At 51.6% G+C, this 15,135-nt stretch overlaps 1 protein-coding gene across 1 annotated transcript; it reads right to left on the bottom strand.

Moving 5' to 3' along the window:
• Nucleotides 1–12,972: 12,972 nt before the first annotated feature.
• On the bottom strand, nucleotides 12,973–14,639 carry NUPR1 (nuclear protein 1, transcriptional regulator). Its single transcript, XM_037504549.2, has 3 exons — nucleotides 14,273–14,639; nucleotides 13,721–13,870; nucleotides 12,973–13,405 (listed from the first exon to the last, which is right to left on the bottom strand). The coding sequence occupies exons 1-2, from the start codon at nucleotides 14,382–14,384 to the stop codon at nucleotides 13,734–13,736; spliced, it is 249 nt and encodes an 82-aa protein (XP_037360446.1). The 5' UTR covers nucleotides 14,385–14,639; the 3' UTR covers nucleotides 12,973–13,405; nucleotides 13,721–13,733.
• Between the last annotated feature and the right edge of the window lie 496 nt (nucleotides 14,640–15,135).

Here is a 15,135-nt window from a genome sequence, read left to right as displayed (position 1 = left end):
AGGGGGGTGGCGGGAAGCTGGGGTTTCGGTTAATCCAATCTGCTGACCCCCTGCTGAGCTCCCAGCTCCAGCCCGCCCCTCACTTCCCACTCTTGATCTGCTAGTGGACTCGACCCCCTCCTGTTTCTCTGCTCTGTCATTATCCTCCCAGGACTGTCATCAGTCCACTGTCCTTCAGAAGGTAGATGGTCAGGTAAGGGGATTGCCCACCAGAGGGGACTTGGGGTTTGAGTCATCCTTATTCTCTGGTTTACCACATGGCTGAGGGGCGCAGTGCAAGGGAAGTCAGGGCTCAGGGGTGACTGGGATGGGGCTTTGTGTGGGGTGATGAGGTCTCATCCTGGGCAGTCAGGGCTCAGTCTATAGCCAGGTCAGGACGGATGCAATCAGGTCGGTCCAGAGCCACGGGCTCAGTTTTGGCCAGATAATCCAGATGTAGAATTAAAGCTCAGTCTGTAAGCAGAACCAGGACGAGGGCCAGGGCTGAGCTAATCTGGGGCAAACGTCCCTCTCTGTTAGTGTTTGGGTCAGAGCTGTCAGTGAGCTGGGAGCTCCGCTTGGGACCGGCCAGGCTCAGGCTCAGAGCTCAGTCCTCATCAGGCACGGGCAGGTTCTGGTCGAGTCTGTGACTCAAGTCAGGCCTCAGACTTGGGCTGGGTAAAGCTCAGCGCTTGAACAGGGTGAGGGCTCGCCCGGTGGCCTGGCTGGGATTAGGTGAGATCAGGATCCGCACTCAGCCAGGTCCCAGAATAACTTTGGTTTCTTCTGTGTAGATGGCTGTCAGGGCTGAGCTGCACCAGCCACAGACCTACCCTCCAGCACCGCCGACCCTTCAGCCCCACCCTGGATTTCCCATCTTCAGGGAGAAGATGGGGTTTCTTGGTCTTCCCCGAGGCCCATTGCTGCCACTTTCCTTTTGGGACCTGTGGGGTTTCCCTGTTAGGTCCCTGCTGTGAGACAGAAACCAAGGGGGCTTCCCCTTCCTTTACCCCTTCCTCAGGCCGCCTGGGCACTGCCCATCAGCGTTGCCTGGACCAACTGCCAGGGAAGTACCATCACGTGCTGGAGAGCAGCCAGCTACCCTGGCGAGCTGCAGGAGCAGGAAAAGGATGAGCTCTGAGGTCTGCCTCGCTCAAAACGGGATCCCTCGCAGTGCGCTCCACCCGTGGCAGCGCATTCCTTCCCATCCCATGCAAGCGGGGCTCCCCAGTGGGGGATCCCAGACATTCTGAGACTGATAATGAGGACAGAGATTTTCCTCGAATCCCACTGCTGTCATCCTGGAGGCTTGGCCGCACCCCCCCTCACCCCTGACCATAACCACTCCTGACTCTGCCGTCACCTAGACCTGCTGCAGCTCCCAACACTGAATCCCCTCTGCCCTCATCCTTCTGGCCCTCCCAACCTCCTCTTAGACTTTGCGGAGACCTCCTGTCCCTTGCTGCCTCTCGGCCCTCCTCAACCTGGCTGCAGCTGACTCCTCCAGCCTTGCCCCTTGCTCCAGTGCTATTCCTGCTCCAGCTGCTGGAGCCTCATGCTTGAAGGTGATGAGCCATCTCAGGCTTCCTCACCTTTGCACATGCTGTTCTCTCTGCTTTCGCTGGAGTTCCCATCCTCAACCTTCCCTGTACCTGGTCATAGGTTTTCTTCCCTGACTGCCTCATCCCTTCCTGCCATGAATCTTCTCTCCAATGGACATTTCTCCTGTGTTTATCTTGCTCACGCTATCTTCACTGATAACTCTCCCGCCATACTGCCCCGTTACTCCTAGAACCTGCCAGGTATGCTCCTACCTCAGGACCTTTGCACGGGCTGTTCCTTCACCTGGAACACTCTTCTTCCTGATAGCTGCAAAGCTCACTCTCTCCTTAAGCTCTCTGCTCAAATAGCATCTTCGCAAATGGAGTCTTTCCTGTCCACCCTACCACAAATCACAACACTGCCCTTGAACTCCGTCTACTTTCCTGCGTTATTTTTCTGAATAGCGTTTTAGATAAATAACATTTCCCTATTTATTTTGTCTGTCCCCATGCACTAGACTCCCACAAGGGTGGAATTTTTGCCTTCTTGTTTCAGTGATGTAGCTAAAGATAGTAGGTTCCTAGTGAATCATTGAACAAACCCGTCTTCTGCCACAAGTGCCCAGTCTAGGTGCTCCTCATGGCCAGTGAGCTGGAATTTGCCTGTGTAGAGCAGCAAGCCTGGGTCCAGCCTAACCCTGAAGTCTCACAGTCAGCCTTCTCCACTCCAGCTGAGCCCCACCCAGGTGCAGAGGAATATAAAGGGGTACCTGGGCTGCTGGGCATGACCCGGGGTTGATGAGCTTAGCAGATTCTTGACAAGATGCCAGATGGTCAGTGAGGGCAGCACCAGCCTCTGTGTCCTTGGAGGATGGGCTTGGACCAGTCTCTGCTTGCCCGGTCCTGTTTCCGCAAGTGGATCTTGGTTGGTGGGCTGAGGTTGGGCCTGGGGCCACAGGAAATGGAAGGGATGTGGTAAGGGGTGAGAAGTGCTGGAAAGGAAGCCAGGAACCCTGGCTTCTGTGCTCCGGTGTGTAGTTAGTCCTTCTGGTGACCTCAGGTGAGTCACAAACCTGCCCTGGACCTCAGTTTCCTCATTGAAAAACCCAGCAGTATATACTGCCGCTATATTACGTAGGGAAATTAAAACCTAGATGATTAAAAAAAAGAGGAAAAGAGCCATCCATCAATTTTCGATTATTTTCCACAGCCCATTACGTCTCTAACCATGGGGCACTCCATGAGCTTGCATGGGAATCCTGAGATCAGGAAGCAGAAGTTAGAAACTTCAGATGTGACATCAGGATGGAATCAGGGAGGGGAAGTCTCATTCAAGGTCACACAGTCGATGAGTGACAGAATGAAGACTGGAACTTGAGTCCACCATTTTCAGCTCGGCTGGGGAGGGAAATCCCTGAGCTCCGTGATGTCAGCTCCAGGACTTGAAACTTTTAGTGAAACCAAGATGGGTTTTGGTGAAGGCAGGAAAGGAGGCCACACTCTGAGTCCCCTGCACGCAGGCAGTGAGACCCTGAGGCTTGGCACACTCCATCCCCTCCCAGGAGAGCGGAGGTGAATGAAGCCCAGAGTTCTGGCCCTGATGGCCAATCTGATCTTGTGTTGTACACATGTACCTCACCCCCCCCAGATTAGGGTCCACCACGATTAATTCTGCAGTATGTGCCCATGGCAACACCCCAGCGACTTGGGTGTCTAACCCCCTCCATTTGCCTTGGGGGCTGCCCCTAAATGTGGTGTCTCTGGGATGCCCACACTGGGAGGGAGAACCTGGCAAAAGAAAGGGTTTTCTCTCCGTTGGTCCTTTTTCCCTTTAAGGGGGACATTTTCACAGCCATGGCAGGCACCTGGGGAGACCCCAGGGGAAAGGGGTGGGGCAGTTTCTGATGGATGAGATGCTGATGACTGGATGATCTAAGTAAATGACCCACGAATGCAGGGGCAGCGAGGTTGAGCTCTGCAGGGTGGGAGTAGAGGTTGGGAGGCTGGGTTTGTCAGTCTGCCGAGTACCAGGAAGGAAGAGTTGGCAGCCAGGAGGTAGGGCTGCAGAGGAAAAACACCAGCCTGGGCATGAAAAGTCCCGGTTCAAGTCCCGGCTCTGCACTGCCCTTTTTCCCCATGTACCCTCTTAAGCAAGATGCCCAAACATTGTGCTTCGGTTTCCCCATGGCCCATCTATCAGCCTAGACATGAAGGTAAATTTAGGAGGATACAGGGTGTCTGGGTCAGGACCCCACTGGGGCATCAGACAGACCTACACTCCTCTCACAGCTCCTACACGTCCCCCTGTGACCTCGGACAGGGCACAGAACCCCTCTCGCTTGACTCAGCTACCAGGTGGGGACACTACTCACAGCAGCCCCGTGAGACTGCAGGGATGATGACACTGCGGCCACTGAAGAGCTGTGTGATCTTAGGCAACTCACTTAACATCTCTGTGTTTTGGTTTCATTATCTATAACATGAGAAAACTGATACAAGCTCACAGGACTATTAGAGGCCCCAATGGGCTATTGTTTATAAAGTGCTTAGAACAGGACCTGGCTTGTGGTGAGTCTTTTAGATATAAATAGTAGACAAGGCCTGACCCACAAGAAAACACTCAGGAAATGTGAGTTGTCATTTATAAAGGCAGGCGTGGTCATCTACAGGCGGAGAGAGCCCGAAGGGGAGCTGGAGGAAAAGGGTAAGGGGTAGAACAGACTGCAGTTAGAGCTTAGGGCAGAGGGCATTTCAACCACACTCCTCTCTCCTCTGCCCCCACTCCTCAGGCTTTAATGAGGTACAACTGACAGAATGGTAAGATATTTAAAGTGCCCCGTGTGATGATCTGATATGTGCACGCTGTGAAAGGATTCGAGTTAATTAGCACATCCATGGCCTCACATACTTGCCTTTCAGTTTTTGTTTTTGGTGGAAATGTTTAATTTCTCAGGAAATTTCATTAGTACGGTCAGTGTTATCAACTGTTGTCCCATGCTGTACGTTGGCTTGAGAGTTTCCACACCCTAAATCAATGGCTGTGCAGCCCCTAGTGAGCGAACAAAGTAGTGACGAGGGAGCAGAAAACAGAGCAGACCCAGCAGTGAAGGTTGGCCTGAGGCCCAATGATGCCAGATTCTCTCGGGGAGAGCCCACCCCTTCCGCATTCACTGCCCTGCCTGCCACCCCACAGTCCGCAGCCGGGCCTCTGCGTGTCCCCGGTGCTGAGGCTCTTGTCTGGTTGCCTGGAAGTCAGAAGATGCAGAGAAGAGACATGATGAAAGGGGCAAACCAGAGTATGGAACTCAGGAAATGTCCTTGCTCCCCAGCTCCACACATTCCCCCGGGAGTCATGGCCATTCCTCCCAGTCTGGAATTGCTCACCTGTTCAGAGTAGGTGAGGCATTCCAGGCCTTCTTAGCAAACATCAGCAAGTCCTCAGCACCAAAGAGGTGGATGGAGGCAGGAGGGAGGTCAGAGGTCAGAGCTATATCAGGCTTCCTGCTCCGCCTCCTTGATCCCCATCCTGACACTCTCACCTGAACAGGTGATAGATGTTATGGGAAAACTGGCCCAGTGATTGGGAACACTTCCCAGAGCTGGTTGGTCAGGCCCTCAAGGCCCTGCTGAGGGCTTCCATGAGCCACAGAATACAATTGTCCACCTGACACAGAGCAGGCCCAGCTCAAATGGAAGCAGCAAGATGATACCGACACCCTCCCACCCCAACTTCGTTGTCACTCAAAGGGAAAGCAGATGTGGGCATAGCTTTAAGCTCGTCCAGAGAGCAGCAGAGGAGCAGAGGCCGTGGACAGAGTGCTTCCTGTGGGGAACCGAGGACAACTCTGGCGAGAGGGTCTCTGAGCAAACCTGGCCTAGGGCCTTCAGCTCTGGCCTCACCTTGAAACAGCTGTGTAACTCCTAGCACATCGTTTTCCTTTTGAGACTCAGTTCCTGTATCTGTGAAAAGGGAATGATGACTCTATTTCGCTGATGAGGTTATTGCGAGCTTCCAATCTGTTGAGGAGGGGAAACTGTGGAGTATAAAGTCCTCGCTCAGGAGAGGGCCACTGCGGAGTCAATGAAATTCTGACAGGTGGAAGTTAGAGGAGAAATATCCTGTAGTGGCAAGAAGAGACAGAGCAGGATTTCTATGATCCGAGCAGACGGGTAAAGGAGGAGAGAGTCCTGGAGCCCTCCATGGCTTTTCAGGCTTTTATTGAGATTTACCAGGTACAGGGTAGGCAGGCCTCCCAGCCCCCAGCAAGTCTTCACTCTACCTGGGCTCTCCAGCATTCTCTGGTGGCCTTGTTCTCTGGTGGACTTGTTCTCTGCTGCTCTCATGGTTCTGCTCTTCCGCTGGCATCCCCGTGACACTGCCCTTATAAGCCCAGTCCTAGCCCAGGTGAATCCCATCTACATATGCCCACACCCTACTCCAGGTGCCCGCCATCAGGCCTGCACTCAGGACCGCAGGGATCCATCATCAATCGTGACGGCAGGAGGGCAGAAAAGCCGGGTATCATTTACTTACCCTACAGGTCCCCAGCAGAAAGGAGGGTGTGAAGCAAGACTGTCTCTGACACAATCATTCATGAACCTGGACGGTGTCCTCCCTAGGCCAGGTGCAGCCCTGAGGAGAGAAGCCAGAAGGCATGCACGCTGGGAGCAGGTGGCTGAGGTCCTGGGCCGCCATGTTCAAGAACATGGGCTGTGTTAGATGGACTGTGGGGACTCAGGTTAGGAAGGATGGTGGCAGCAGGAAAGCCCTGGGGTAGGGACCTAGCAGCAGCACCTGAATGGGGAGACAGCAGAGGAGGACACTTTAGACTCTGGCCTGGTCTCCATGGCCCACTCCAACCTGGATCTCAGCCTGCGGTCACTCAGTCCTTCTCATTGCCTGAGGTTCCTCAGTCAGAGTGGTCACCACCCCTCTCCCCAGACAGTGAATAAGTAACATATACAGCAGGTCAGATAGCACTAAGTGGTCTTAAGGAAACAAGAATTTCAGCGTGAATCACTCCCTCACTTCCTTCTGGCCTCTGCTTAAATGCCACCTCTGGATGAGACTTTCCTTAACCAAATTTCACAGGCCTCGCTAACTTGTTTATTCGGAATTGTTTGTCCCCACTAGAATGTAAGGAAGCTCCATGAGGGAAGAACCCACTTACTGCCACATCCACAGCTTTTAAAAATATTCTCTGACTCAATAAACTTTCATTGAAAGAATAAATGGTTATTTTCTCAATACATTAACAAAAAGAGAAAACAAAAATTCTCCAAACCAACTCCCCAGAAAAGAAAGGGTAAGGTTGCAAAGGGGGGAGTGAGCATTTTATCAAGTGATGACAAACGAACTTCAAATTTTTAACTGAAGTATTTGGCCAGAATTGGAAAATCTTCTGATTCCACAGCAGTAAATGCTTTTGTAATTAAAAAAAGCTAAGAATACTTTGTTTTGGGGCCTCTCTGGTAACACAGGAGCTAAGTCTCAGCACTCTCATGCTATCACTGCTTCAGCCTATTTGATCCCCAGCAAGGGAGCTACCCACATGGCACAGCAGACCTCTCTTGTCTCACCCGCTGCTCCCCTCAGCAGTGTATTTCAGTCAATCTGCGTATTCTGTTCCCCACTCTGTCTCTGGTGAATCCTCTCACCCCCCGCACTTCTGAGGGCCTCCCTGGTGGCGCTAGGGGTTAAGATGCAACCTATGAAGCTATCCACAGCCACTGGAGCACGAGTTCAATCCCCGGCCAGGAAGCTGACTCACATGGTGCAACAGACCTCTCCTGTCTTGCCTGCTGCTCCCCTCAGCAGTGTATTTCAGTAGATCTGCCTGTTCTGCTCCCCACTCTGTCTCTGGTGAATCCTCTCACCACCCTCCCGCCTCTGGCCTACACCCCAGTTCTTGTATGCATAAATAAATAAAAACAAATCTTTAAAAAAAGAGAATATCTTGTTTTACAAAGAAGCAGAAATTCTTACAGGTGACAGAGAAGACCTGGGTTCTGGGTCTGGCCCCAGGAAAGAATCGCCTACATCAAGGTTGGCTGCTTGCACAGAGATTCAGGGTCTTAGAGGCTCTTGCTGAGGGCCCCTCCTTTACTTGCCCTCTCTGGAGTTCCCTGCAAGACCACAGAACTATCTGGAAAGCCTGGGTCTAGGTGTCAGCACATCTGCCCTATTCCTGGCTCCCCTGTGATAGGCGATGAACTTATGACCCAGGTCTTTTTCCTCCTAAAGAGTTTTAGTAAATACTTGGTGTGATGATAATAATCACTGTGACTGAATAATATTTTTATATACAGACCAAGTGGAGTTTCCCCATATTCCCATTCACGCCCACCCCATTCCTGTTTAATCAGTGAGGTCCATGTGGTTTTCATCGCTATGGTGAAAGGATGTCTGTGCAGTTTCATTTTTAGTTTAACAAGCTTTGGGGACTCAAGGAGAGTCAGGGATATCAAGAGTCAAGACGATGTAAGAGCACATCAGATGTAGGGGGCAAGCTTTAAAATACTCCCTTGTCAAGCAAGGAAGGAGGCAATTTGGACAAAAAACAAATGATGTGTCCAGGAGAAATGGCTCTCAAGCCCAACTCATTCTGAATAGTTTTGCAAGATCTGAGGGCAGAAGGGATTGTACCCCTCTGCCAGGTGGACAGACCCCAGTGGTGCCTCTGTACCCCAGTGTGAGGTGGAGGCTGTGGGACGTGGTCCAGATCACACAGGCTAAGAGTAGAGGTTGTGTGGTTTGACAGTAAGGAACAGATAGAAAGGGGGCCCATCTTGGCAGATACCAGGGCACCAAGGGAATGCAGAGGTTAAGAGGATCCCGTGCCTCTTTCCAGCTCTGCTCTTGAGCAACTTAGGGAAGAGAAGAGAAATGCCATAAACTGTCTCCATTAGTACCTAACACCAGGGAAAAAAAGGGGCAGGAAATATCAAGTTATGTAAATAATAGTGGGCTTGATTTCCTGCACAGCCTCGCCAGGCCTATGTGCTATTGTTTTCATCAAGCACTCCAAAGGCGTTCGCCTTATGTTTTATACCAACTCAAACACAGCAACACCCTCAACCTGAATGTTACTGGTATTGCTATTTTATACCTGGGGAAACTGGGGCACAGAAAGTTCAGGTAACTGACCCACAGTCACACAGATGAGTGAGAGAGCTGGGACTTGAACCCCAAAGTCTGCATTCAGAGCTAGTATCCTCAATCTAATGCCTCCTCAAGGTCTTTTTCAGCATCAAATACCCTGGTAAGTGCTTGAAAAAATACAGTTTCCTTGTGTTCTTATATCTAGTCCAGAAGGTGGGGGTAAACTTTAACACCTATTTATGGCAGAGGAAATAAAGATGCAGGATTAAACAATAATCTGTCCCAGGCCACAGCCAACTTTGCAGACAGGATCTGGACATAGGCTTGGGGGACTCAAAGGCTGTTTCTGTCACCAAGGTTGTGTAACCAACCATTCCCAAATACAGCTGTGTGAAACACCCATTTTATTTTGCCTCTGGATTCTGCAGGTTGGGAATTGAAGATGGCTGACCTCTTTCCCAATGTCATGCCTCATCTGGGAGGACTCAGCTGCTGGGCTGATCTGACATCTGGGACGGGAATCACTTACACTTCCAGCGGTTGAGATGACTTCCAGCTCGGACTTCAGCTCAGCTAAAGCCTGGAACCCCAACAACATGTGGCTTTGCCATGTCATTTCTCTATGGGCGCCCTCTTGGATTTCCTCCAGCATTCTCCATTAGTCAAGGCAGACCCATGGGGCCTCCCAAAAGGTGGGGACAGTCCTGTGCCACATCTGATGGGCCCGCGTCAAGAGACGTGGGGTGGGAGCTCCTGCCATGGGAGCTCTGGTCACTGCAATCAGAGACAGCACTTCTCACTGGTCCCCATAATTCCCTGCACATTAGAATCACTTTCAACGTCCTAGGGCCCTACTCTCCCCTAGAGCAACGAAAACAGAATCTCTGGGGGTGGCCGTCAGCTACGGGTATTTTCTTTTCTCCTGGTGGCACAAGGAGGCCTTCCCTCTTGACTGCCAAGCAATGGCAAGGCAGCGTCTGGCTGTGACCCCGAGGACTCAGCCCCCGAGGCCAGCGGTGGTGGTGTGAAGCCTAACAGAGGGCCATAGTCAAGTGTTTCTTTTTGCAGTTATCTTCTGATTATGACAAACGATGGTGGGTTTCCATTTTTGGTGGCTACTAGTTTCTTTTTTTATGCATTTGAGTAAAAAAGGCAAGGTGGTAATTTTTTAAATGCTGAGTAAATAATGGCAACGCCCCAGTGCTCAGAGGACAGACATCATCAAGCCCTGCGTGAAGGACAGAGCTGGGGAAACCCTGAGGCAGAACAGCGGCCCTGGCAGCTCCGTGCTCTGGCTGTTACCAGAAACGTCTGGAAGGAGCGCTGGTTGAATGTCTGTTGGGTGACTCTGAAATTTAAAAATATACACCTTTTAGAAGGGAGTGGGCAGAAGGGGACCATGGTGTTTGTGAAGCCCCAGAGAGCGTTTCCCAATTCTCTGCATGCATGAGGAGTCCTTTGAACTGAGGCAACCTGACAGGGAAATTTCCGTAAGCCCTGAGGGGACAGAGAGTCGGGTCATTTCTCCACTTCTCAGGAGGAACCCAAGAAATTGGGGAAACAGATAATACGTGCAATCAGGAGATAAAAAAGAAAGGGAGTTAAGAGGGGGTGGTGAGAGAACAGGTTCTGGGGGTGCCCCAACTGACTCCCTCGTCCTCCTTGTGAGTGTAAGCCAGACCTGACCCCCTCCATCCCAGGCCTTGATTTCCCCTCTGCAAAGGGGTCCTTTCAGATCCAAACATTCTCTCATTCCGAGAAGCATCAGATTCCAGGAACAGGCCCTGAAGACTCCCCAGGCAGAGGCTGCCCCAAGGAAGGACCAGGTCAGGGAAGGCCAGTCAGCCAGGAGCGGGGGTGGAGTGTGGGACCACCTGGGAGTGTCAAAGGACCCACAACACCAGAGTGGCCACATCCAGCTAGGGACACAGCACTTTCTCACCTTTGTTTTTTCTTTAGAAGTACATGTAGGAGAGAGGTGTCTCACCATTTGACAGGTGAGGAAACTGAGGCTTTGAAGGAGTAATGGACCAGAAACTTCCCTCATTATCAGTACATGATTCTCTTCAGTTGTGTGGTAAAAAAGGCGAAAGTCGGGCCTCCCTGGTAGCCTAGGGGTTAAATCTCAGCACTATCACCGCTGTGGCCTGAGTTAGATCCCTGGCCAGGGAGCTGACCCATATATGGCGCAGCTGACCTCTCCTGTCTTGCCTGCTGTTCCCCTAAGTAGTATATTTCAGTAAATCCACCTTTTCTTCTCCCCACTCTATTTCTGGTGGAATCCTCTCATCCACCTCTGGCCTATACCCACCTCTTCTATGCAAAATAAATAAAAAGGGAAAAACCTGGGCATCCAAAGCCAGATCCACCCAAGTTCAAAATCCCACGTTCAAAACCCCAAAGCTCCTACTGATTGCAGCTGTGTGACTTTGGACAAATTACTGAATTTGTCTGAGCCTCGGTTTTCTGGTCTGTAAAATGGGGTTAGTAATGGTGTGCTTATTGGGTGACAGTCAGAATTAAAGTAATGCCTATTTATGCCTGTAACTTACCACCTGTAAGACACATGTCACTGAGTAGTAACTCAATACAAGGGAGCCACTGCCTTGATTACCAGAAGCTGACGTGCCAGATCCATGCTGGGTGGACAGTTCACTGCCCAGTGCTGCTTCTGCCATTTGCCTCCTGATTTCAAGAGCTGACAGTTATGCTAAGGTTTGATTCCAAACAAACCAGGGTTCCATTTGTCCCTCCTTGCCACCCATGCCTTAGACCAGGCTCTGGTAATACAGTGGACATCCATTAAACATGAATAAATCAATAACTGTCATGAGGTTCATGGGGCAATCTGCAGAAACTATGACAAGATCACTGAAGTTCTGGATGTAGGCTTGCTACATGGGCCCGGACTGGGGTTGGGGGAGGCGTGAGTGTAGGGCAACTGGGAGGAAGACTTTGAAGAGAAGGAGGCATTTGAAATAAACCTTGCCAGATGGGTGGGATTAAAGACATCTCTGATAGAAAGTACCAGAAAAAGCAAATCTTGTTCAGGAACAGATGAAGAGTCTGCAATCAGGCAACTCAAAGGCAGCAAGATCTCTATCCCTAGTGGTATTCACACTAGCAGGGGTGACCCCAGGATGGGGTGGGTTTGGACTCGATGCCTTTTAATGCCCTTCCCAGTGAGAGTCTGTGGTTGTTATTGGGCTGGACACGGGGGAGGGGGTGATGGTAAAGCAGCCCAAAGGTTTACTCCTTGGTGATCCACTGTGCATCTCTGACTCCTCCTACGGGTGTCCCATTCTTCTGTCCATGATCTTGGGCCTGGAGAACATTTGGCTCCAGTTTCACAGTCTTGGGTTTATAAGGAAGGGCAGGAAATAACAGAAAAGGCCCAGCCCAGGGCCAGAACTAGGGAGTTTCTCCCCCACCTATGTTGAGACTGTGAAAAATGTTTCTTGCTGTTTTTTTCCAGCAGCCACTCTGCTCTGTTTCCGTTAATAATAAAACCCCAATCCCCACAAATCTGGGCTAACTGATGCCTAAGGAGCTAAATTCTGCATCTCCTAGCCTCTCCTGTAATTGGGTGTGGCCATGTGACTAAATTCTGAGTAGGTGTCATATGTCCTGCTTTTAGGTTCGGCCTCACAAATGAATGGGTGTGGCTCCTTTGTCCCTTCCTGCCCTCTTTGCACAGGCTGAGGTGCAGACGTAATGGCTGTCTTGAATGTTAAAGAGGAAGCCATGTTTTGAGGGGGCAGAATGAGCAGCTAAAAGTAGCTGGAACCCAATACAGTGGAGTTGTCATTTTAGTCCAGGGGTGTTTACTTTGGGACTCTTATGTGAGAGAGTATTGCTTGAGTATTTCTTTTTAGTAAATTGTTTTCTCAATCAGTGAATCCTGTTTGTTCCAATCACACCTCCTACTGGTCCCACATGCTTCTCAAACTGATTCACACTAAGAATCTCCCTCCCAAGCTGGCCTCCCAAATGAGCTGTCCTGGCAGCCTCCGGGGCAAGGGACCCACCACCTACTTGAGGACAATAAGCATCTTTGAATTCGAACCTTGAGTAACTTGGGCTGAGTCCCTTCATGTTTTAAGTCTGCCAATGGCACCAATAAATAACATTTACTTCAAAAGGTGGTTTTATGTGGATAAATATAATCAACAAAAAAGAGGGGGATTGCTTCATGAGCAGGATTACAAAGAAATGGGAAATTTCCCTGCACCCTATCAGGATGGCAGAAATCTACACATCAAAACACAAACATACAAACAGCACACCATGCTCACCTCTACCTGTGCCACGCCCACACAGTCAGGAACCCCCCTTGCAGGTACATAATCAAATGCAAACACTAACAAAAAATGCTTTTATTGGTGCATGCACCTGCAGACACAAATGGGCAGAAATGTGTGCAAACGAAAACACAGAAGAGAGGACGAAAACACACAAGCTGTAGTTGCTGTTTTTTGTTTATTGTTGCTGCCACCCTGGAAAGCTTGTTTCCTTCCCCTCTTTCTCATTTTGGGGGTACTTTTCCGACTCTGCCTCTCCAATCTCTGCCTCTTGCTCCCCATCTTGCCCTTTTTCTGGGAGGGGGATGCTTCCTTGGTGGCCCTTCGGAGCCTTAGTCAGGCAGGGTAAGTCCTGGGGGTGGGGTGGGGGCAATAGGCCTGGGTCCTGCTGCCCTTCTCTCCCCCAAGCCGATTCCTCTGTGGTCCTGATTGCACTGCTGTCCTGTCGCCATCGAGGTGTGGTGTCCGGGTTCCAGCCTCATCTGATGAAGGAAAGCAGGTGTGAAAGGGACAGAGGCCTGGGTGCTAATTCTACCTCTTGTGGTCTCTTGCTCTGTGACACCAAGGAAGGACCCCACCCTCTCTGGGCCTCAGCTCCCCTCTATCTGTAAACCAAATTTTGCTCCACTTGGACAGGGTCTGTTCCCCCTTTCACTAGGAATCTCAGAGTCAAATGCATGTCTCACTTCATTCTATGGCGAGACCACGTATCCCCTCTATGCCCCAAACCAAGCACCTTCAGATCTGTCCTTTCAAGGCACACGGACTCCTTCAAGCCCGGGGCCCTGACTCCTCACCTCCAGGTCTGCCTCAGGGCCGTGCCCCTCGCTTTTTCTGCTCTGTGTTCCGGAGCTTGGTCACCAGCTTCCTCTCGTGCCCACCAGGGCTGTGGCGGTTGGTGTTGGCAGCAGCTTCTCTCTTGGTGCGACCTTTCCGGCCTCCCGCTCCTGGGAAGCCAGGCAGAGTCTGAGGTGAGGTGGCCAGGGGCAGGAGGCCGGGAGTGCAAGGCGGAAAGAGCCGATGTGGAGCAGGGAGGCTGGGGGGTGGGGGGTGGGGTGCGGCAAGGCAGTCTTGCATCAGTCATGGTCCCTGTATCCTCCTCTAGGAATGAGGGGCTCTGGGTGGTCTCCAGGTGAGTGTAGGGTCCCAGGACTGACCAGGACACACCGGGTGGACAAGGGGCTGGAAGAAGGCGACTTGAAAGGTCAAGGGAACATGACATAAAGAAAGTGAGGAGTCCAAGAAGGGAGAAGTCCACTGAGGGGTCCTCCTTGGGGGGGATTCCAGTCACTTGTGGGGGTGGGGATCAGAAGTGGAAGGACCAGAAAGGTGGCAGAGCCAGGTCTTACCCAGGTAGGAGTGGGCCAGGCTGTAGAGGTCATATTCATCCAGGCAGGGGTCTTCATCCTCTGGGCCTGGGAGCTGCCGGGAAGAGCTGGCTGCCGGAGGGAAGGTGGCCATCCTGTCTGCCTCACTCTCCCTGTCTCTCCTCTCTAAAACTTTGTTTGTGTCTGGTTTCCTGACACCGCCAAGTCTTCTGGCCCCAACTTATAAGGCCAGGCCTCCTCCCTGGCCTGCCTCCTGGTTCCAGCCCTGGAGGCTCTGTCTGATGCAATCTAACGCTTTCCCAGAACCCAGCCCAGTCAACACCAGTCACGAGAGGGAAAAGGAATCTGTCTTGAGTCTCACTCCCCCTTGCCTCCTCCCTCTCTCTGGGGCTCGCCCAGCTGGGTATTTTTCCACAGAGGAGATCCCCACCCCTCAGGCAGGAGGAGGAGGAAAGAGGCAGGATCAGGGCAGGAATAGTCCTTGGCCTCACGACCCCCAGGGACCTGAGGTTCTCACCTGGCTGCCTCCTTCCTGTCCATCTCCTGCCCTCTGCCGCGTTCCCCTCCCGGGCCTGGCCACACAGCTGCTCCCCGGCCCCCTCCCTGCCAACTCAGTGTTGGCAGATTCAGAGCCATGTTGGCAGGACTTGAGGTGAAGAAAGAGGGGAGAGGAGAGCAACACACTATGTGTTAGGTCATTAGATCTCACCCCATCAACCCCCCTTTTAAAATCAGAACCCCTTAATATCCTGAACTGGGGTGGGGGGGGCTAGATAATCTCCCTCACGTGAGAGAAAGCCAGCAGAGTGGTTAGGAAGGAAGAATCTGAAGCCAGACACCCTAGGTTCAAACCCTGGACCCGTTACTTCCTGTTTGACCCTGGA

Source organism: Talpa occidentalis, unplaced genomic scaffold (assembly GCF_014898055.3).
Source record: "Talpa occidentalis isolate TD23 unplaced genomic scaffold, MPIMG_talOcc4v2.1 talOcc4.12, whole genome shotgun sequence".
NCBI classification, from domain to species: Eukaryota; Metazoa; Chordata; class Mammalia; order Eulipotyphla; family Talpidae; genus Talpa; species Talpa occidentalis.
The sequence above is the reverse complement of the archived record's forward strand: the minus strand, read 5'-3'. Positions and strand labels throughout refer to the sequence as shown.